This window comes from Aplidium turbinatum, chromosome 11 (genome assembly GCF_918807975.1).
Source record: "Aplidium turbinatum chromosome 11, kaAplTurb1.1, whole genome shotgun sequence".
In the NCBI taxonomy this organism is placed as follows: Eukaryota; Metazoa; Chordata; class Ascidiacea; order Aplousobranchia; family Polyclinidae; genus Aplidium; species Aplidium turbinatum.
Window position 1 is genome coordinate 9109862 of NC_137482.1, and position 22292 is coordinate 9132153.

The window sequence follows — 22292 nt, forward strand, 5'->3', positions numbered from 1 at the left end:
GTTTGGCGAAAGTGTAAAAGCAAAACATAATTCAAGGAGAGAAAAACCGGAACCAGAACTAGAAAACCACTCAATATAGAAAAGTTTACAACATAAATGACGTACACAAGGTGGGAGAGTGTCACAATCTCCTTTGAGCTGATTAACTTCAATTTCTAAGTTTTATTAGTTATTGTGTCTTTTAGTAAGCTATACAGTAGATATTATCTTCCTGTCTCTCTAGAAGTACGGCTTGTTGTGTAACTTTTTATAGAGTTAGACAATATGTTGTGTATAGCCAGCCAGCAAATCAACAGTTTTTGCATTGATTTATTGATGCATTGATTTTTTACAAACGGTTGCTTTGCTGTCTGGGTAGTTGTTCGCCGCAATTAAAAATAAATAAATAAATCAAAAAACGCCGCAATAGCTATTGGATATGCAAAAGACAGTGCATACAAAAAAAAATTGAAGGATCAAACGGAGATTAAACTCTCAGGGTGGGCGTTTAAGCAACGCATTTCAAGAACAACTTTTTATTCAGTGAGACAGTAAATGAAGTATAACTCACAAGCAGCAACACTTCATCGATAAGTGAAACTTTATGGTTTTAATTTCGATAACCAGCCTTATGTCATTGATTAAAAGCTTTTACTAGATCGCAAAATGGCGAAAATTGAGCCTTCAATTAGATGTTCGAAGTCCGAGGATAAAGATGCAACCAATGTGTTTAAACTTGTCTAAAAATCTTGTTTTGTCATCCTTTACTCCCTCCCGTAGATGACATACGGTGATATAAAATATCCAAGAGATGAGAGATATAAATAGAAATTGATTTTTAGAAAACTTCGGCTAGATTGCTAACCACTTGCTCACAGTCTGATTGAATTTTTTATAAATTATATTTCTTAATGTTTTCTTGTCTCTCCCGCGCAGCAAAATCTGTTTTCACAATATTAGACTATCAGATATAGGAAGAAGAGAAAATGCAATTTTTGCAAAATCATGATCAGTGTTTTTGAATTAGGCAAATTGAGCCACATAACAGCAAGAACCGTATTGAAATTAATGAATGATTAAAAGCCTACCTAAAAAATAGATTATATTAGATAAAAATCTGAAACGTAACATGATATGCAGCGTGATAAAACAAAATGACTTGCGTTCTTCTGGTGACTATACGTCTTACTCACCACAAGAACGCAAATGCCTGGTGAACAGTTTTTCTCTGTATATAAGGCTATGATATGCAGCTTATGATAACTCGTGTGTAAATCTATGGGCTTGATCACAAGCAGCAATAAGTCTTTAAATACTGTATAGTTGCAGATCTATGTTTGACAAAAAAGGTTGGAAAACAACTTGATTTGTTTGAGCCGTAATTTTTTCTTAGACTGCTTCCTCTGTAGTGCAAACGGTGGGAAATTTGCTTCAAGTACCTGAAGAGGAATTGCAAACAAGTCAAGAATCAAGCAAGTAAACATGAATTAAAACTAAACTATTCCAACGCAGTGGTTTTCAAACTTTTTTGAACTACCTCACATCAAAGAATTTCGGAATCTATCGCCGCACTTTGACTTACTCCTTCAATTGTTTTTCGAAATATTGCTTTTGACTAACTTTTTCATTGAAACTGCTACGTTGAATAAACTATACGCGATATAAGTTACAGTAGTTAAAGTTAGGTTTACTTTAATGTACACATAAACCAGTAAAGTCATCTTCTTTCACTGCAATGTAAAGGCTGTGCCTGTTTTCGCTCACAAATAGTCTTGATTCGCGACTTCACATCAGGTGGGAGTTGTTTGATGATCAAACGATTGACGCAGCTAATTTCAGTCTCCTGAAACATTAAAGCAAATGCTCTTTTCTAAACATTACTAATTTGACATTTCTCACCTTTGCGCTACGGCTACAACTTTCAAATCACTGGACTTTGGTGGCAAACTTGCGACCCTTCTGCGGCACACCAGTGTGCCACGGCATACAGTTTGTGATACCCTGTCCTGATAAATAGTTAACTACGTATGAAAAAGCTTGTAAAGGCAGTGAAACTAATCAATCACAAAGTTCTACACAAACACTTGTGCCCTATTTGTTGAATTAAACAACGAAACCAACAAACAGTGTCAATGTAAACGCTTTTGGAGCAGCACTCAAAAAAGTAAATCGTTAAATCTTAGCCTATTCATGAAGTGAGCGCAATGTTGGGCCTAAAGCACCCAACAATCTTTTGAAGGATTCGCTCTAGCTTGGGTGGAGTTATACGACCTAATTATTTGAAGCCAATAAATAATATTTTAAATTTTGCTTTGCCTATGAACATAGAGCAAATATCATTCATTGATCCATCAGATAGGTGTTTTGTTAGGATATCTCTAACCTAAACGCTAGACTAAGAGAAAAGTATTCAAGTGATCACGTAGTCTACACAAGAAAGTAATGTCATAAATGCTAACATTTAACGAGAACCTTTTTTTTCTTTTCTTTTATCTTAAGCTTCGATTATACCAGTTTAGTGTCCTAATTCCATTTTACTAATCTAAATCTGACATACAGTAGGTCTACTGTAGGCTTACATGACTTTCCTAAAGGTACACAATTAGTCCATTTCATTGTTTAGTATACTGGAAATACTTGATGCCGTTGAAAAAAATGTCGAGTTGGACAACGGAGAAGAATTTGAAGAAGTTGCGACTACAGTTGGCGTCGCAGTTGTGCAATTCAATTTAACAGGTAGAACCATGGGGTAGAACAAAGCATTATATAGCATAACCATTATGAAATTATGTTCAAGAAGGGCTGCGTTGATATGAATACCTGTTACGCATGGAAGAAGTCGAGCAGTCTAAAAAATTCAGACTTTGCCTAAGGTTTATGAAAATAAAAATGGTGTGGCCCCACACCATCAGGAAAGATTTGCGGTCGGCAGATCTCGTCTTCACATTTTTGTCTCGTCTTCACTTCACAAAGATAACATTTTCTCGTGTACAGTATGCAAAAACAACGTTTCTATAAAACAATTTGAGATCATGTCCAGAGGCAGGTCTGAGTATAAAATCTTAGAAGCCTTGTACACAAAACGTAACAATCCACCTTTGAACAGACAATTGTATGCTTGCGGCTCATCTTTCTTGCTCTCTGTATTTTAAAATTAGTTTTTTTGCACCTTGCCTTTCTACGACATCATGTGATCTGTTCAACACCTTTTGATGCAGTTACCTTTGATTCTCGCAAAGCCTATATCGTTGAGTTTGCGCTAGTCAGAAGTACTGTGCAATTTTTGTTTTTTCCTGTTTATAGTTATAATAACCATTGTATTTTATTCGGATGTAGTAAAAATTGTTTATATATTATTCCTGAAGAGGACATCGTGTGATGTCGAAAACGTTCGATATTTAATTGTTGCGTAGTTTTGTGTTTTTTGTAAATATAACAATCTTTAATATGTTAAACTTGATAACGTTGCTCGGCTTCGCATGCCTATGGTCCTACCAGATGGCATGAATAAACGCCATCAGACATAACATAGATTATTTTGTTGGCGTCCATTCCTAGTCAAAATAAGGGGCATGAACAACCAGGGGCGGCTCGCTAGTGTGTGCTGCGGTGCTGCAGCACTCCCATGAAAGTTTTCACAAAAAGTTTCTCAAGTATCTTATCGTTTCCTCTGCCCAAAATGTATTTTATGTTCTCTGTCAACAGAATTGCTGACTGTTATAAGTATAAATTATATTTGGAAACTCTGTGTATGAGAAATATTTTGCGCAAGGTTACAACCAAAGAGACACTCGATTGTGACGGCGTAGAGCCGCGAGTTTTCTTGAATTGCCAATACAAACTTACAGCAAAACGAAGCACATGAGCAGAAAGCGAGCGGAGAAAAAAGTCAGTGTGTGTAAAGTCGATGAGTGTCCGGCGTCGTGGTGGCGTCAAATGAAGCTTACGGCGCATTAGCGACGCCAGTGTGAATCCACCGTTACATTGTGAAATTATGCATTGTTAAGTGTTACGTAATCAACCAATTAGTAGTTTACATTTTCGCAGATTAGTATTACAGTAGTCTTAGTTACAGAAGAACGCGAATAGGGAGGCACTAGTAAAACTGATACTTTTAGGCCTAGGTCTACTTCCCATCCTTTGAAAAAATTGCTTGAACTTATGTCATGCAATAAGTAACGTATCTACATCCAAAATATAAAGTGACATAGGCCACGGGAGAATTTTTTGTCGAATAATTAAAGAAAAAAAAACACGCGTTTTCTCTTTTATCATTTAGAACGTGTTTTCACATTATGTTTGTTGATCGTCCTCTTCAAAATAATACACATTTACGAAACTCTTATATAAGCCAAGTTTTACCTTAAACTTTCGTCACAATTTAGAGCTAAAATATGCTCAGAATACACCAAATCAAACGTAATGTTTCTGAGGTATTTTTCTGAGGTATTCGCCTTCGGCGGACATGCAGCCAAGCTTCGCTCGTCCGCAGCACTCCCATTTCTAGGACTTACCAGCCGCCACTATGAACAACCACACAGGCACACAGTAGCCCCAATATTGCACCTGTTACAACGTATTCTGTTGCGTGGCCCAGTGGTTCCCAACCCGGGTGCCATTTACAATTCTCTGGGATGCCGCGAGCTATTTCTCACATTCAATTTTATCGGTCTTCAAATGGTTATGCGGGGTCATTGTTGGGTGATAAAATTTTTCATGCACGATTGTTTTTTGTTACATCGGACACTTTTTACCATACCGTATGCGTATATGATGTTTCGTGGTCACTAACTCTTAGTGTGGCACCTTCTATTGTGGCCGAGCAGTGTAATTTTTGTGACTCTTGCTCCATTTCTACTCCATGAAACCAGACTCTAATCGAATCCGACAACTTTTATCCTTTTAGACTCCAAATTCACCAAGTTGTACGTTGCCTACATTTGTGTTTAACATGTTGCAGAATCTCCCACGGGTATAGGTTACATGTTCAATGCTTTGTTGACACCAAATGACCTTGGTTTCCGTCAGGATCAGTTGGAAACGTTCACAAATATATCTGCAACGGGAAATTTGACTTCGTTTGTATTTTTACCAGAAGAGGCTGTCAAAAAAAGCCCAGGTATTTTTTGATGATGTGCTTTCTAGTACAGCGTCATATATATGCTCCTAAACTGTTTTCTCTGTGTCTAAACTAAGATTCACGCATAGTGATTATTATGTAGTGATTGTGATATGTAGTAGGCCTAATGTACAAAACAAAAACAGTTTTTTGCATTTTGATAGTGTGGAAGAAGAGTTTTGCTCAAATCTTGTGCCCATTTTCGAACAATTTGTTACTCTGCGGAGTAGCTGTAAGTTTGTGTTGGGAGAGAAACGTGTCTGAAACATTTTAAGCAGATAGTATTTTCACGTAAATGCTGTTGTTTTTGATGCAACATCTGTCATATGTAACAACGGGCAAATATGTACATTATGGTTATCAAGCACTGTGGCGTATCGCCGCACTGCTCACACAGCAACACTCCAGCTTTGGCAATCGCTAAACCGATGATAACTTACACCTTTTCTTTGATCAACAGACGGTCGAGTCAGTTTTCATGCTTTTGCTGACGATTTTCTTTTCGATTCGGAAATCCCGCAGTCTGAAAACAAAACTGTAAACTCCGAAGTTATACTGGCAGCAACAGTGGTTGGAAATGATAATGTAAATAATCTTGAAACTCCCATCGAGCTATATTTCTTACTTCAGGTAAGGTACACTCTGAATTTCAAATTCGTTTCAAGACTAAATTCAAATGCGTAAAAATCAATTTTTTTTTTAATTCTTAATAAGTTTAGTGGGACTAAAGCAAGTAGCTACCTCCACGTTGTCGTCCCAGCAAGTACCAACCTGGGAAACGAAACTTGCTACAACTGCTAGCTTTTTAATTTCACGTTTTGTGGCAATAAAGTGATGGTTGTCGGCTTGTCGCCTATCTTGGTGATGTAACGATAGACGTTTTACTACTTGGAGAAAATTTTAGTATTATTTGCAATTTTGTCAGAACGACAGTTACGATGAAATTTCCGATACAAAATGCGTGTTTTGGAATGAAACAAAGCAAATGTGGTTGACCGAAGGAGGAGAAACAACTGCTTCTAAAACAGGCGTTCGTTGCAGTTTTGATCATCTCACAAACTTTGCTACATTATTTGTAAGTAGATTTTGAATTTGTTTTTCAACAACATGAGGGATACAAAAAATGGGCATTGTTTCTGTTATCAAGGGTTGATTAATATTCATTTTAATGATAGGCCTATTGTACTTCCAAGTCAAACTTTGAATGGAAATGAATATTATTGCTTGCTAGGTGACTTCACTTGGGTAGATTATGCGAGTTGTGACAATTTTTTATTTGGCAATATAGAATTCAATTATATGTTGTTGAAATTCCATGCTCATACAGCATATCACTAATTATCTGTTTATGAATATTGTTAAATTGTGTTCAGGTCATTTCTTTTCGTGTTGGTAAACTTTAAGTTTTTTCATTTACACTTGGCTGATAAATTGCAATATCGCATGCTTTTTGAGCATTACACAACCTATAGCAAAATCAGCTATTTTATGTTGTTTCAATATCTAACAACATTTATTCAGTGCAGAAGTGGTAGGTTTGACTATCAGAAATGTACCGTAACATGGTTGGAAACAGTAAAATGATTGGCCTTAACCAGTTACACATCAAATGTGATTAAAAAACACTCACTCCAGTTTATAGGCCTGTCATATAGTGCTCCATAGTAGCCTATTGGGTCATGACTTTAGCTTTTGTTATGATTTTGTGATCAGTATTTTCACTGCTGCTACCCAAAAACCAAACTAATCGTAAATTGAAACTCATACCGTTTAAAAAACATTGGAAAATCGGAGCATTGCTCAATGTCTTCCTTGCGTACGCCACGGAACACTGTGGCAAATATTAATGAGTGACACAAACGTATCTCATTGCAATTCGATTGTATTACAGTACAGTCTTCTTCTTTAGAAGTTTAATCCACTTGGAGCTGCTGTATCTTTAGACTTTTATCCCTATCCATCTTGGACTAGTTCATGTGTGAATTGTGCTACGGTAGGCTAATGCTATTTCAAGGTCGATAGTGAGAAATATTTTTCCTCAACATTCATTAGGATGGCAAGATACGTTTTCACGTTATCATAAAAGATCTGTTTTCGTGGTGCAATTATGGAATACATCGTGACGTGAGGTAAACGAACCAAGTAAATGTTAGTCTCTATATTTTTCACTCAGTCACCAGGTGATGCTGTCAATACCTCCACATTGAACTGGATTACTTTGATTGGTTCTTCAATATCAATCGCTTGCTTAGTGTTGACTCTGATCATCTACATTTTTGTAAGGTAAGAAATATAGTCATTGCATAATTTCATATGAGTAAATAATTAAATTTTCATGCAAAGACGTAGCTAGAAAGAAAATATTAGAGAGGCAAAAGCAACTGTTGCTGAAGCAAACGTCATTCAACATGAATTATAATGGTATTAAAACGTTGTAATAATATTCAGAAGACACATTTTTCATTAAGACATTATTTCATTATTATTATTTACATTATTCATTTTTATTATTACATTATTCATTAAGACACATTTTTTGGGAGAGATAAGATAGAATTTTGGGGGCCGAGCTCCCTCTCCGTGACTACGTCTCTGCTCTCATGGTTTACGGCTGTTGCGTTCATCACCCAAAACAGTCAATACATTTTTCACCCTTGAAAAATTCTGCAGGTTTTTTTTCTATTCTTTACCATACTAAATGAGTTATATCTCAATCATGACATATTATAATGATAAAATTTTCAGGTCATCATCCTCTGGACCAAAGTTTCGATCATCTTTCTTGCTGGCCAATTTATGCTTGGCGTTACTTTGCCTCAACATCCTTCTCATTATTAGTGAGCAAGGTTTTGTTGTGTCTTCTGAAGGTGGCTGCATTGCGGTCGCTGTACTGTTGCATTTCTTTTTTCTCAGCGTGATGGCTTGGATGACAGTTGAAGCGCTAAACATCTACATGGCAATTGCTCACGTAAGTTTATTGTAGTCTACTTGTAAATGTGTAGGCTATCTTATTTTTGAGGTAACTACTAGATAAACTTTCCCATTCTCCTTCAAATAATTGTGAATCCATATTCTCAGAAAAGCATTGAGATAAGTCATACCAATGTTGTGACCGTAACCTAGGTCGTAAATGGAAGGATTAAAACAACTGAAGAGAAACTTGTCGATGTACTCAAAACCACATAAAAATTTATTTTCACTCAAGTCAGTTTAATCATAAACACTTAAAACTTGATTTTGATCTGTCAGCTAGATCAGCAGCTAGATTAGCAGCTAAATCATCTTTAATTAAGCTTATTGATATGGAATATTCTATAACTGATGATGATCTAGCAACTAGCTACTAGCAGATCGAAATCAATTTTTAGCTGCTTATGATTTAACTGACTCGTGTGAATATAAATTCGTTTGTATTAGAAGACATGTAACCGAGTCGTTCATATCAAGCATTGTAGTGGGCTAGATACCTCTCAGAAGATATTTCATTTTCTTGATTTAGCTCAAAACCACATTCAAATTTCTATTTGGTTATTTAGCTTACGCTTACATTTTTTCTCGTGATATCAAATGTAACTGTGGTTTAGCTAACAGTAAGCAAGCAAATCTTGTCACCTTTGACGGTATTTCCAGGTGATTTACACCAGAGCTAACGTCACCAATCGGATGGTAGTGACCACCTCTACTCTGTTTGGTTGGTTAATGCCAGCTGTGTTCGTTTCCATAGTAGTTGGAGTGGATGTTGATAACTATTCAAGAGAGGATGAGCAGTACGTATACAGTATAGCCGTTAGTTTTTTAAATTTTGTAATTTACAAAAACAAGACTTAACCTAAACAAAAAATGGTCTCCGAAAATATGTGTTCAATTGGTCAAGGCCACATAAATCCCTGGCATGTTGGTTAGAGTGTTTGCTTAGGAATCAGTAAACGTGGGTTCGATACCTTTTCGAGTCATACCAAAGACAATTCAAAAGTAACATTGCACTTTATTTCTGCTTGGCACCCAGCAAAGAAATGGATTTAGGCTAATAATATGCTCGGGAGAGCCTGTTTGCGCCTGGGCGTACACTGTCTGCTTTGCATAGCCCCGAGAGCTACGCATATCTGGAATGAATACTGAACTATATTGAGAATGAGACACATTATTATTATTGCAACAAGCTTCATGAATTGCAGTATTAGTTTTCAAACACTTAGATCTCAGTAAAACCTTAGGAAGGTTCGACGAAATATAGCATCAGCCTACTTATAGGCAGAGATGGGCGTGATCTTGATCTTGATCTTCAAGATCACTTTTTTTTAGGTGATCTTGATCTTGATCTAAGATCACTTTTTTTTGTGTGATCTTGATCTTGAAGAACAATAAGATCAAGATCACTTTAAAATTAAAATTTACTTACTAGATAGAGGCATTTTTTTAGAACTCGTGCTGTACAAAGTAGTTAGTGGCAACTACTAACATTAAGCCACTTTTAATATGTGTCCAACAAATGACGATTTAGACTTTAAGAGTCTCCATCTAATCTGGTCAGTGTTGCCATTTCAAAATTGAAAAAGTTTTCTGTGTTGGTCAGAATAAAGAAGTCAACTTCCGTGTACTTTATGTTGACGTATCATAAAAAATGATTTAACTTTGTTCACAATTTTTTCCATGTATGAATTTTAAAGAAATGTTTGTTTTCTTTGATCCAATTTAGTTGTTTCAAAAGTCTAGAATGGCGGTGTTAAAAAATCTGGACTCTAGCCGACTTTGGACATGTAGCCTAAAGTAGTTTATTGCAGCAAATCAACCAGACTAAGACTTGTTTAGTGTCTGGGTATGGAGCAGTTTGTCGGACCGCAAACCTCTAAACTTTTTTGATAGCAGACAACAGTAGCCTATCAAGATTGTCAGATGGGTAAATTGTGCAATAAACATTGACACAGTTAAAGTTAAAACTACTTAGTACGGTAACACGAATAAAAACTCCCACATGAACCAGACAAAAATTTGGTAAAAAATGATGCAGTTCAAACTTTATATTTATTTATTTATTATAAATAAAATGTATAAAACTAATTGCAAATTTTGCGACTTTTTCAGTACTGGTGTAACTCGGCCTTGGGTGTGACGTTGCGATTCTACGCAAACTACGTACTGCAATTCTTAGGCCAGCGATCGAGTAGTTAAAAGTAAAAGTTAGCAATATCAACTATATACCTTTACCCAGGTTGCTTATAGCAATTATTTTTTGCAACATCATTGATCAAAAACTTCATTTTTTTCAAGTGCACAAAAGTGATCTTGAAAGTGATCTTGATCTTCAAGATCACGATCTTGATCTTGATCTTCAAGATCACATAGTTTGGTGATCTTGATCTTGAGGATCACCTATTTTTGGTGATCTTGATCTTGATCTTTAAGATCACCAATACTGGTGATCTTGCCCATCTCTGCTTATAGGTTTGTTGTTGCTTACTACAATTTTTCAAGAGCTTCGTACTGTCAAACTTTAAAACTTCCTCAGCTAAAGAACACAAGAGTGTTTTCTGTCTCGTTTAACTGTTCAACATTTTTGCACCATTTTTCATAAATAAAAATAGCTTGCATACTGCATAGAGCATACAGAAAACCACACTTTAAGTTTAAATGTTAGAAATTAAATTAACAATGGTGCTCTGACAGATGCTGGGTGTCTCTTGATTTGATTCAGTACTTGATAGTTATACCAAGCTCCATCCTGTTGGGTGTCAACCTCATTGTCTCTGTACTTGCAACGTATAAAGTGATATTTGGTCGCTCAAGCATTACAAAAGTAAGAAACAGTATGTCTGCATCTTGCTTTTATAGATTGGTTGTTTTTGAAAAATGAAAGTAATTCGAAAAAAACACAAGTAAAAGTCAAAACCTGTGACATACCGTAGTCTTTAAATTAATTTAGTTTTCTTGGGATGAACTGACGCGTGTCTTGTAAACATTGCAAAATTTTTTGCAACATGGTAGTTTTGAAAAAATAACAAACAGTTTCGCTTTACTTTAGAACAGGGTCACCAAACTTTTTTATTTGAGGGCCGGATTGCTGCGAGATTAACAGCTGCGGCCGGATGCAAATTGCGAAAAGATGTACAACTATTTAGAATCTCCATTGACTTGAATTGAACACAATAAATAACAACGTCAGCGGTGGAATAGCAAAGAGCAAAGTTGTGATGAAAATTGAAAGGTTGCTGGAAAAGTTATCCTCTGCTGTGATACACTACAGGGCATCGTGCTCTTGAAAAAAACATTACATTTTTCCAAATTTGGCCTAAGCTGTCCCCATTTGTGGTGGCTTAATGATAAAAACAGAACACCAACATGTAGGCTGCCTGGTGGAAAAATGTACAAATTCAACATACAACAACGAACTACAAGAGCGAAATATTTTAACAAAGAAAGAAGTCTCTATTACACAAAAAGGCAAAGCCAAAGACGGTTGCTAATGCCAAGGGAAGCACATGTACAGAGTTGTAGTGCAGCTGTAATTTCCCCAGTACGTGGTGGGCCGGAAGAAATCAGTTCGCGGGCCGGTTCTGGCCCGCGGGCTGTAGTTTGGTGATCCCTGCTTTAGAACACGAAAAGTTGAATTTGCATTTTGAAAATGAGGCTTGAAGTTTGGTTTTGGTCTAGCCTAATGTATTGTAGGCTACAGCGTTGTTAGTGTTAGTATCTTATTGTTGAAATTGGCTTAGAGCTCCACGCAAAGGTCTGACGTCAAACGAAACGTCATATTTACTTGGACACTTTTCCTCACCGTCGGAGGGACGTGGATATTCGGCTTTGCTGTGTTTGCTGCTGACGTCTCTCCAGACGTACAACTGGCATTTTCGTACGTGTTTACCGTCTTGAATTCACTGCAAGGTAAAACCTTAAATAAGAAGCAAGAAAAATTACGCCGAGCATCACTTTTTATTTTGTTGCAGCGTGTATTTTAGCTATTTGCCTGCTTTGCAAACACAATGGTTGTGATAGTTTTCTTGTTCGTCGACATGTCAACAAAACTATGTGAAGTGTAAAAAAATATTCAAGTTTCACTAAAACTTGCACTTTATTATTTTCTAGCACCAACCTGCCCAGAATATTAGTAAAATGCAATTTTTGTTTTTGCTGAAACGTGTTTTAAATTGCTGCATTTATCTAATCGTGTTATTATTCACAGGTTGCCTCTTGTTTCTGATGTACATTGTACGACAAGGATTACTGAGCACTTTTACTCAAAAGGTCACTTCAGTGATGCCAATAACAAAACCTAAGTACGTCTTTTACTTATTACAGTAGATGAGAATATACTTTTTTGTATGAACTTTCTGGTATCACACAACAGATTATATTAAACTAGTTTTTCTGGTTATTTTGAGACGACAGTAAAATAGAAAACTTCCTCAATTCTGAAACCTCTGCCAACTGAAACAATATTCCCTAGTGCGCTACTTCTAGTCATTGGAAGAATAAGCTACTACGTATCATTTGAGGCTACGGATTGAATGTAGGACAAGGACCAAAAATCGCAAAATTTAACTTGGTATTGAAAATTTAATTTTTTATTTGAGACATTTAAAACATCAAAATTGTTCGTTCTCTAAAGCTTTAAAGTTTTAGTAATATAAACAGTACTTGAAAAATTCAAAATCTTTTTATCAATGAATTTAAAAATTGTAGGCTATTACTCTGCAATGGCGCAGCGTGACTCATTCGATTGATAGAGACTTCGAAGAAACCAATTCGTATATATTGGACATAGAATGTTTTTTCTACGTAGTATCTTGATTTAGGGCCCGAGATCTCATTGGAACTGGGCCCAAGTTGTCTTCTCAACGGTTATGTTGCTACATAGTCATGAAGATTATGTAGGCTAACAGAACATTAAACTCACCGGTAGTCGTATGTAGCCTACACCATAAACCTTAACAATTTTTTATTTGAATCACTAGCGTAGGTCTGCGCAGAAAATTTTAGTGGAGCGGTTAAAAAAAAACTGCTTGAAGCTATGCTAATCCAGTTTTACTCAATGGCAGAAACAAAATGGGCTCAAAATGCTTACAAAATGTAAGTTTGTAGGATTACTATGCTCATGATCCGAGGAACAAGATTGCTCAAGATATTTGATCGACGTTACGCTTTTTAGTTGAAAATTTCTTAAAACTTTTTTTGATATAATGAGGATGTCGTCTATGGCTGTAACTGCAATTTTTTTTTAAACAAAAATAAAAACATGTACTTCACCAATCAAATGATAGGGAGGCACGTCCCCCAATCCCGTTCCCTTAGACGCTACGCTACTGCTACTCTGAACTTTAATCTTATTCCAAAAGTTAATCGTTTAATTGAATATGGGGCAAGGTAAAGATATGATTTAATAAAACAATAAGTGTCATTATCTTGTGCAATTTTTCCTTACGTTAAGTTTCATTGCTTTCCAACCAATGTGATGCGTGTTCAGAGACCCTAGTTCAAGCAACACAACATCAACGGGGATGCTACAATCCACCACAGTGATCGGGAAGCCATTGCCAAAACCGCCTGTTGACGACATGAAGAGTGAGATTAGAGTTGTCAGCAAAAATCAACAACGTTTGCACCAGGCAACCGACAGGTATGTAGCCTACCATTTATGTTGCACAAATATTTACTATTTAAATGCCAGTTGTACGATTTAGGTTTACATTTGAATAATATAATTTCGGGAAAGAGTTTGCTTTCTTTTACCAAAGACAGGTAAGACACAACAATAAAACAGGATTGAGCATTATAACAATATATTTTACTTATTTACAAAAAGTTTTAACAGTCGAACGTTTTCGGCTTAAAGTATGTGAATTGTAGCTACAAGGTACGGCCTGCATGAAACGCATTTTATTTGGGCAAAACAGAGTTTTTACAAAAAAGTGCAGAATGAAAAGCAACACACCAAGATTCGGTTGTACTGTACCGTAAACTATAAAAAACAAAAACAAAATTGAAAGATTTTTCTTTTAAATACCTGTAAGCAAAAAAAGTTTGTAGTGCACGGCCGATTGATAAATAGCTTCAACATACAAGTTAGCTCGCTGGATAACAACCACAAACTGCCGCTGAATGGAAAATAGTCCTTGAAATGCGTTGCTCAACCGCACACGCCGATCGCAGAACCAGCGCCGCTTGATTTTAAATTTTTTAGTTCATAACGTCGGGCGCTTCATCGACTGAGTTATCTGGGCGGATATGCTACAATAGCAACTTTATGTGTACCTGAGATTTGTTGGAAACTTTAGTCTTAACGTGTAAAATATGCCAAAAATTTTCACTAGCATCTGTGTTGCCGGGCTCTTTTCGAATTTTCAGTGGACAGGTGACAGAGTGAATCTCTCGCTTTGGCAGCACTACATCACTAATTTTATTATCACTTTAAAACGTTAAGTTTAAATAGAAGGGTGTCGGCTTCTATGCAACCCTCGTCATCCATTAAACAATGTAGAGAAGCATAGGATGCAGTGCAATTATAAAACATACATTTTAGTCATACAAAGCATTTTACCCAACTCTCTTGACATTACCAAGCACAGCGCAACGTCAAAGAACAAACGTCACAAATGTTATACCATACAACAAAACACAAAAATATGTACCCATACTCTTCTTTCATATGAGACAAATTTTTAAACGTTTATAACAGGTGTTACATTGTTAGAAAGCCAGGTCATGGCAGTTTCGTTAAATGCTGCTACATTATGCATTTGGTGCCTTATGCGTCAAATAGCGCATTCAATAATGACTTTGTCACTTTAGTTTGTTTCACTCCGCCACATTATAGGAGCAACCTTCACTTGTGCAAACTCAAATGGAAGCAGTCGACTCTTGTGAGAATTCAGTAATATTAGAATCATAGGCATACGAACCTTAGTAAAGCAATCAGATTTAACATATTTAAGTTTATCATACCGTGGTAACATTTTGCAGAAAACTAAAAAAAACTACATTGAAACAAATTTCGAACGTTTCAACATCATGTGATGTCCTCTTCAGGAATAACATACAGTACTTTTACATCTAAACAAAATACAATGGTTAAATATTAAATTCATCAACAAGACAAAAACAAAAACTGCACAGTGCTTCTGAGTTCTGTTTAGCTCAACGCTCAACAACAAACACGAGAATCTCAAAGGTAACTGCAACGGCGTTAAACAGCAGACGAAGCACTGTGCAGTTTTTGCTTTTTTTCCTGTTGATAAATTTGATATTTAACCATTATATTTTGTTTAGATGTTAATAAAATTATTGTATGTTATTCCTGAAGAGGATATCATGTGATGTCGAAAACTTTCGAAATTTGTTTCAATGTAATTTTGTTTGTTTTCTTTGAATGTTACTTTTGTATAATAAACGTATATTAATGTTACTTTTGTATAATAAACGTGTTACTTTTGTATAATAAACGTATATTAAATGTCATTGCGTTACTTGGCTTCGCATGCCTATAGTTCAACAAGACAAACTCTCTACCAAAGCTCTACTAGTAATATTTCTAAGATAAACGAATCACATTTGAATAAATCAAAACAATATGACAAGTACCACCAATTACTTGAATATTAAGACAAGTCTTAGAAAAATTCTAGCGGTCATTTTTGTTTTTATGTTTAGGGAGAATATTACACCGACTCCATTCGAAGAAGGCTTGGCAGGAAAATCATTGAGTCCAGTTCACGAAGCGTTTCCAATGAAAAATCACGTTCAATCATGGGAGAATTGAAACACAAAAATTGCAAAACATTTGAAAATGCAAAATTATTGAAATAACTAGACAAGTTGTAGCTTGAAATTACTATTTCACTGGGTGCCACCATCCAGTATGTAAGGTGCCCAGCAATGTTCACAGCTGTTTTAAGTTTTCAGTTCGATATATTCAAGAGAAAGTACATTGCTTTATTTCAGCATATAGCTTCAACGCATATTGGTGCAAAATGGACAATGTTAAGTGCAATCCATATTCGCTAGTATGTCAAGTCATGGAAAAGCATTATTAAAATTTGCACGGATTTCTTTTACGTAACATTCAATATGGAGCGCTCGAAATGGGCTTATATTGTGATAGGTTGCCTATCGAAATGGTGACACAAACCTGGCGGAATTTTAACGTGAATTCCAATTTTAAGGTATAGCTCTATGTTTGTATTCAATTCAGAGCTTGAAAGCAAAACCTACGTACAACTAGCAGTTCTCTATAAAACCAACACCGATAGCTCAGATAGTCCGCCCCGATAGCTCAGTTGGTTGGCGCGTGACTTCGTGAACGAAGAAGCTTCAACATCAAGCGGCGCGGGTTCGACTCTCGGGGTGTGCGTTTAAGCAACGCATTCTAAGGACAGCTCTCCATTCAGTGGCACATAATGGATGGAATAATTCTCAGGCAATAACACTTCACCAATCGGAAACTTCACTCTGTCAATCTCGGTAACCGACCCTGCGTCAAAAGCCTCTACAAGTATGCAAAATTACCAGGAATAACCTATCAAGGCTTTGTCAGTCCGAGGATAAAGATTCAAAGCCAAACCAAAAACCAGCAGTCACAGATTTGGCACTGCTGCTCCATAAAAACCTTGTGAAATAGACCGATGTGCGTTAGTATGCTAATAGTCAACACTTGTGGCAAATGTACAGCATAGTTATGAAGGTAAACACTTTAACATTACCCACTCGTCGAAGAGTGCCTGCTTTTTAATGTGAAATTGCTTTGTGTTTTAGTCACAATTTTCCTTATAAACTCCATTGATTGCAGTCATTAAGATCCTTCTTGCACTCAGTTCAGTTGCAGAAGAAAAAATAGTATTAGCAGAGGGTGGGAATCGAACCCACGAAATCGAAATTACTACTCCTCTTCCCTAACCATTAAGGAACGCTGGTCGTAGCGAAGCATTCAGTTAAATTTTTTGTATAAAAATTTTTCGATCAGAATATCACGTGTCGAGTCACATGACTGAAATCAGCTGAATCGCGAGTACGCTTTTCGACGAGGGGGTAATGTTAAAGTGCCTACCAGTTATGAAAGGTTTTACCGTAATTTGGCAAATAAATTAATACATATTTCAATTTTTCATTTATGCAGCGTGGTTTAACATTTTTGCTTCTTCGTTGTCGTTTAAACCTTCTGTTGCCAGTCCAAGAATGGACCGGCTTTGTTTTTTACCACCAATAAGACAGGAGTATAGAGACTTAGACCTAACATCAACGAAGGTGTCGTGCCATCATTGCATTGCTTGGTCAATGGTCATCATCCAATTAACACAGACTGTTTTCATGTTTTTATACATATAATAAAAATTGTGCAAAGATTTACACACATGTCCTCGAAGTGAAAGCTTATCATTTCTAGCTTAGAATATCGATTAGAGAAGAAATATTAAAACAACTGATCGAGAAGTTTTTATAAAATATTAAATTGGAATCGAAACGCCATTCCTTTTTAATTATATCGCATAGGCTATAATTGAATTAAGCACAAGGTACAGTATAGGCTACAAAGTTAACCGATTTCCTCAAACACTTGTCAATTTTTTGTAATTCAATATTTTATTGAAAACTTACCAAAAAGTCCATGTGACAGTGTACGCACTGAGTTTATCTAATATAGCGGTAGTCCATTTGTAGTTATAAGCTAGAATAGAGTTTAAATGCTGGGACTCTGAGTGTGAGGCTCTATCGCTCCTACCTAAACACCACACCTGGTACTACTTCTAGCACCGCCGCCACCAGACTACTTGAGCGGCTGGACACAAAAAAGCTTGAGTGATAGAACGAAGCTGTCCAAATCATCCACTTCTCACACTCAAGCCGCAAAGCATGGAGGATCATCACAACCTCACTGGGCTCTCAGCAAACTCCCCTTGCCAGTGCCCCGTATCTGCAAGTGCCATCGCTTCCCCAACTAGTGCAGAACGGGGTCTACAAGACAAAGAACCGCAAGGCATCCCGCCGTATTGCCAAGGAAATATCTGCCCTGTGGCGAGTGGAAACATCACAAGACGAAACAATTTCTGGAGATTTCACTCCAGAGGAATTCGCCACCGCCCTCCGTCTAGTGCAGTGGTTCTTAAACGTTTTGAGACACGCCTCCCTTTTACAATTCTAACAAAATTCGCGCCCCACCTTGTTTCAAAATAAAAAAACATTAGGTATACCAAGCAATTCGTTTCCGGGTAGGCTAAGTTGCATTGATGCAAGGATGTAACTGTTTTTTGGATACTAAATGTTTAATTCGAGGATTAGTAGCAGAAAATGCACATCTCAGATCGGCTTCACGGTCAAGTTTGTGTCCAGATTTTGTCTTTATGTTCATGAGAGTAAAAAAAACATTTCCGCACAAGTAAGTGGATGAAAATGGAAGAAGTGTGCGTATAGCCACAGCACCCACACTCTTGTAAATGTCTGTACAATCATGTTTCACCCAGAACTCAGTTGGTGGCATTGCTTCAAAGTCGTCCCTTTCAGTAGAACTTCATGTTAGCTACAAAAATTCCTCTTGTAAATTGTCTGTGGGGTTTCTTGTCTCGAGCTATCATGTGAGCAATTCCGAAATACGCTTCTACGACTTCTACCGACGACAATTAGCGAAAGCACTCGCTACCTGCAATTTTCATTTTTTTAAAATCTTTTAGAAAGACTCTTGAGTCTTTCTTGCATTGGAAAAAAGCTAAAGGTTTATTTTGGTGGTCAAGGTGTTTTTTTTTTTTTTAAGATGACGCTGCGAACGAGTTGGTCTCAAAGCGTCGTTGCTCAGATTTTGAAAACATATGATGAATTGTGGTATAACTTGGTAATTTACTTATTTACTATGGCATCTATAAAGTCAAAATTCAGATAATTTTTGTGATACTGTCTCTTTTTTCGACTCATTTTATGTCAATAGAATTGATTAGTTATAAATCATCATCATCATCATGGATACGAAGATTGGCTTCCTTGCCTTCCCGTCCACTTAATCTAAATCTTCAACCACCGGGTGTAAGCCTGGATACGACAAATAAAACAAATCATCATCATCATCATCATTGTCAGCCATTGTTGTTCCACTGCAGGATGAAGGCCTTCCCCATATCTTTATAATTTTGTCTGTCTTTTCAAGCTTGTGTCCAGTGTTTGTCGAATTGGTAGAGTTCGTCTCGCCATCTTGTTTTCTGTTTCCCTCTTTTGCGTTTATTGTGAAGCGGTATCCAGTCAGTAGCTCTTCTTGTCCATCTGTGTCAGTTGTTGTCAGTTGTTCGCATGATATGTCCTGCCCAATTCCACTTTAAACTTTTTACTGTTTGAATGATATCTCTGATTTGTGTTTGTTGTCGTATCCATTTGGCTGGTTTCCTGTCTTTCCATGCAATGCCATTATAAATAAACCTAATTAAATCAATGTGAAAAAAAAACCTTACGCATGGTACTGTTGTAGAGTTCGGAATACTGCTGCACTTCTAGCCGCTGTGACTTGTCAATCAATCGTTGCCATTATTCTTACAATTAGAGCTCAAGGCTGCTGTGCCAGAAAACCGTTGTGTTGCGAGAATTAAGGTGCCGCAGAAACATTTAGCAACGTCTAAAACATCACAAAGAATGCGAGATCTGACAACAACACGCTCTACACCATCTGGACTTGAAAATTGTTTCGGATTCGCCAAACAATGCATGACGGCAGCACAATCCGATTGTTGCTTCCGAGAGCACCACCTTGTAGTATCCACTCCAATACATGCCTGTAAGCGATTAATTACCGATACTGCCTGCAAGGAAATAAAATCACTTCGTTTAGTGTGCATTCTTTAACGTTGAGGGTATTTTTAGCCTAATGTAGCATCCTTACTCTTTTGATAGGTCTCCGTTTTCTCCTTTCGGTTAATTGCTTTTTCTCCAGTTCTTCCTGCTCCTCATTAAAAAAGTCCTCAGAACTGCAGGATCTAAGTGTGCCTCAAAATTGGTCAAATTGGTAACACAGCTAGATGCGTCTTTCTTCAAAAGTTCTTTCGTCTGTGGCACTTCCTGGCAACATACACATTCATTAGGCTGGGACATAGACTCGCACTTGTGGCAAACGCACGACCTACAGTTCCCAGCATGCCACTCATTGCTGAGAAGATCCAAATCGGGTTGGTGGTGTTAACAAAATCATCTCCATTGAAGTGAAGAATATACGACTAGTTTTGTATGGTCCATCCCACTTTCGAACACTTGAAGAAAACTTTGACTATTTTCTTTTCAGCACCTTGTTTTGTTTGAAAGCATGAAAAGATAGCACACGTCTTTGTCACTGACTCTGTCACATAAACAGCAATTTCCAGGCATTATCTCAACCATAAATTAAGGGTACTGTCTGTGAGATACTGCTGTTACACTGCAAATGGCTATAGCCGCAGATTAGGACAAATAAAAAATTATCCAAATTGTAGCCCTACAAGAGTTTAGAAAAACTGCAATTTCAATTGAATTGAGATGTTGTTTGATAAAAATAAACTCAATCTATTTGATCTAAACCTGATAATAATAATAATAAGTTGACTTTTTCATTTCGGTAATTCTCATTTTGCACATGCTTTAGACCAATAGAGCCCCACACATTGGCGTTTTGGAGCAGTCGTACCATACCTTACCAACTCACCACAGAGAAAGAATGTATCCTTCCCACCCACGGTGACGTCACAGCGAGGTTGCCGTTTTTATTTTCGCAATTGAATGAGTGCCAGATTTGCCGAAAGTGAACGAGCGTTTGCAAGCGTGTAACTTAGTAGCCTGTTGATATTTTTTTACGATTTGTTGGTCAGGGAAGTTTGTTAGCGTCATCTCTTTGGTATCTTAGGTAAATTTAGCAAATTTATTTTCCTGTCAGAGACACTTTAAAGCAACAAAAGCAAACCATTGCAGAAAATTCTGTCCATGGTGTCTGTAAGAATAAAAACATAAAATGTTCATCTTTCATTATTCGTAACAGCATACAAAAGTTTTACCTTGATACGGAGAGAAGTCGGTATCCAAAGAAATCATAGACGTGCTCATAAATGGGTAAGATCACCACTTTTGATCAATTGTTCTTCAAGATCCCCAAGAATATGTGATCTTGAATATCAAGATCATATCACCAAAACAACGTGATCTGGAAAATCAAGATCGCAATCTTGAAGATCATGATTATTTTTGTGTACTTGAAAAAATGAACAATGCAGTTTTTGATAAACGATGTTGCAAAAACAACCAACAAATCTTACTACTCTACAAGCAACATGGTTAAAGGTAATTGCTAACTGTTGCTTTTAACTACTCGATCGCTGGCCTAAATATTGTAGTAAGTTAATGACTGTTGCTGTTACTCACTATCAGGCTCATCAATCGTTTTCGTAGTTGGCGTAGTATCGCAACATCACACCCAAGGTCGAGAGTAACTATACAGTACTAAAAAAGTCATAAAATTTGCAATTAGTTTTATGCTTTTTATTTCAAAAATTTTTTGACCTGCATAGTTTTTCAGAAATTTTTTATCTGGTTCAAATGGGAAGCTTTTATTTGTGTTAATAAGTATTTTCAACTTTCACTGGATTATATAAATTTTTATTGTATCCATTTAGCTGGCAACTTTGATACTGTTGTCTGCTATCAAAACCTTTCAGAGGTCTGCGGGCAGATAAACCGATCCAAATAAAAATACTAAAACTATTCAAAAAAGAGTCAGCACATACTTTTACATTTAATACATTTGCTTATAGTTAGACCGTAAACAATTCTTGGTCTGATTGATTTTCTACAATAATTCAGTTTAAATGCTCAAATTTGGCTATAGTCCAGCTTTTTTAGCACCGCCATTCTGCTGTAAGTTAAACTTTTTAAACATATAAAATTGGGTCAAAAAAAGCAACCATTTTTTAGAATTCACAAACAGAATTGTGACACATTTGAATCATTTTTTATCATACGTCAACATAAAGTATTTACGGAAGTTGACTTATTTATTATGACCAACACAAACTTTTTTTAAATTTTGAAATGGCACCACTAATCAAATTAGGTTGAAAATTTAAATCGACTTTTCTTGATTACATATCATTTTATCAGCGACTTAATGTTGGATTTGCTATGCCGCTTATGTTTTGGATATTTTATGCGTAGGCCTATGTTTTAGATCTCTTATGCCAACCTTGTTTTAGATCTTTTATGCCCATACTTTGTA

General features: G+C 36.5%; 1 protein-coding gene across 1 annotated transcript; it reads left to right on the forward strand.

The window, feature by feature from the left end:
- Positions 1-1273: 1273 nt before the first annotated feature.
- Positions 1274-17425, forward strand: LOC145779976 (adhesion G-protein coupled receptor G6-like). Its single transcript, XM_082591668.1, has 13 exons — positions 1274-1455; positions 2603-2715; positions 4940-5098; positions 5559-5728; positions 6024-6173; positions 7272-7381; positions 7844-8066; positions 8729-8865; positions 10763-10892; positions 11809-11977; positions 12276-12369; positions 13557-13709; positions 15740-17425. The coding sequence occupies exons 3-13, from the start codon at positions 4963-4965 to the stop codon at positions 15846-15848; spliced, it is 1581 nt and encodes a 526-aa protein (XP_082447794.1). The 5' UTR covers positions 1274-1455; positions 2603-2715; positions 4940-4962; the 3' UTR covers positions 15849-17425.
- The last annotated feature ends 4867 nt before the right edge of the window (positions 17426-22292 follow it).

What these genes read in the sequence shown, in the direction of transcription:
- LOC145779976 (XM_082591668.1), top strand. Translation starts at nt 4,963, where the DNA reads ATGTTCAATGCTTTGTTGACACCAAATGACCTTGGTTTCCGTCAGGAT. An exon ending in ATCATCTACATTTTTGTAAG is followed by an intron (nt 7,382 to 7,843) that starts GTAAGAAATATA and finishes TAAAATTTTCAG; the next exon opens with GTCATCATCCTCTGGACCAA. An exon ending in TCTACATGGCAATTGCTCAC is followed by an intron (nt 8,067 to 8,728) that starts GTAAGTTTATTG and finishes CGGTATTTCCAG; the next exon opens with GTGATTTACACCAGAGCTAA.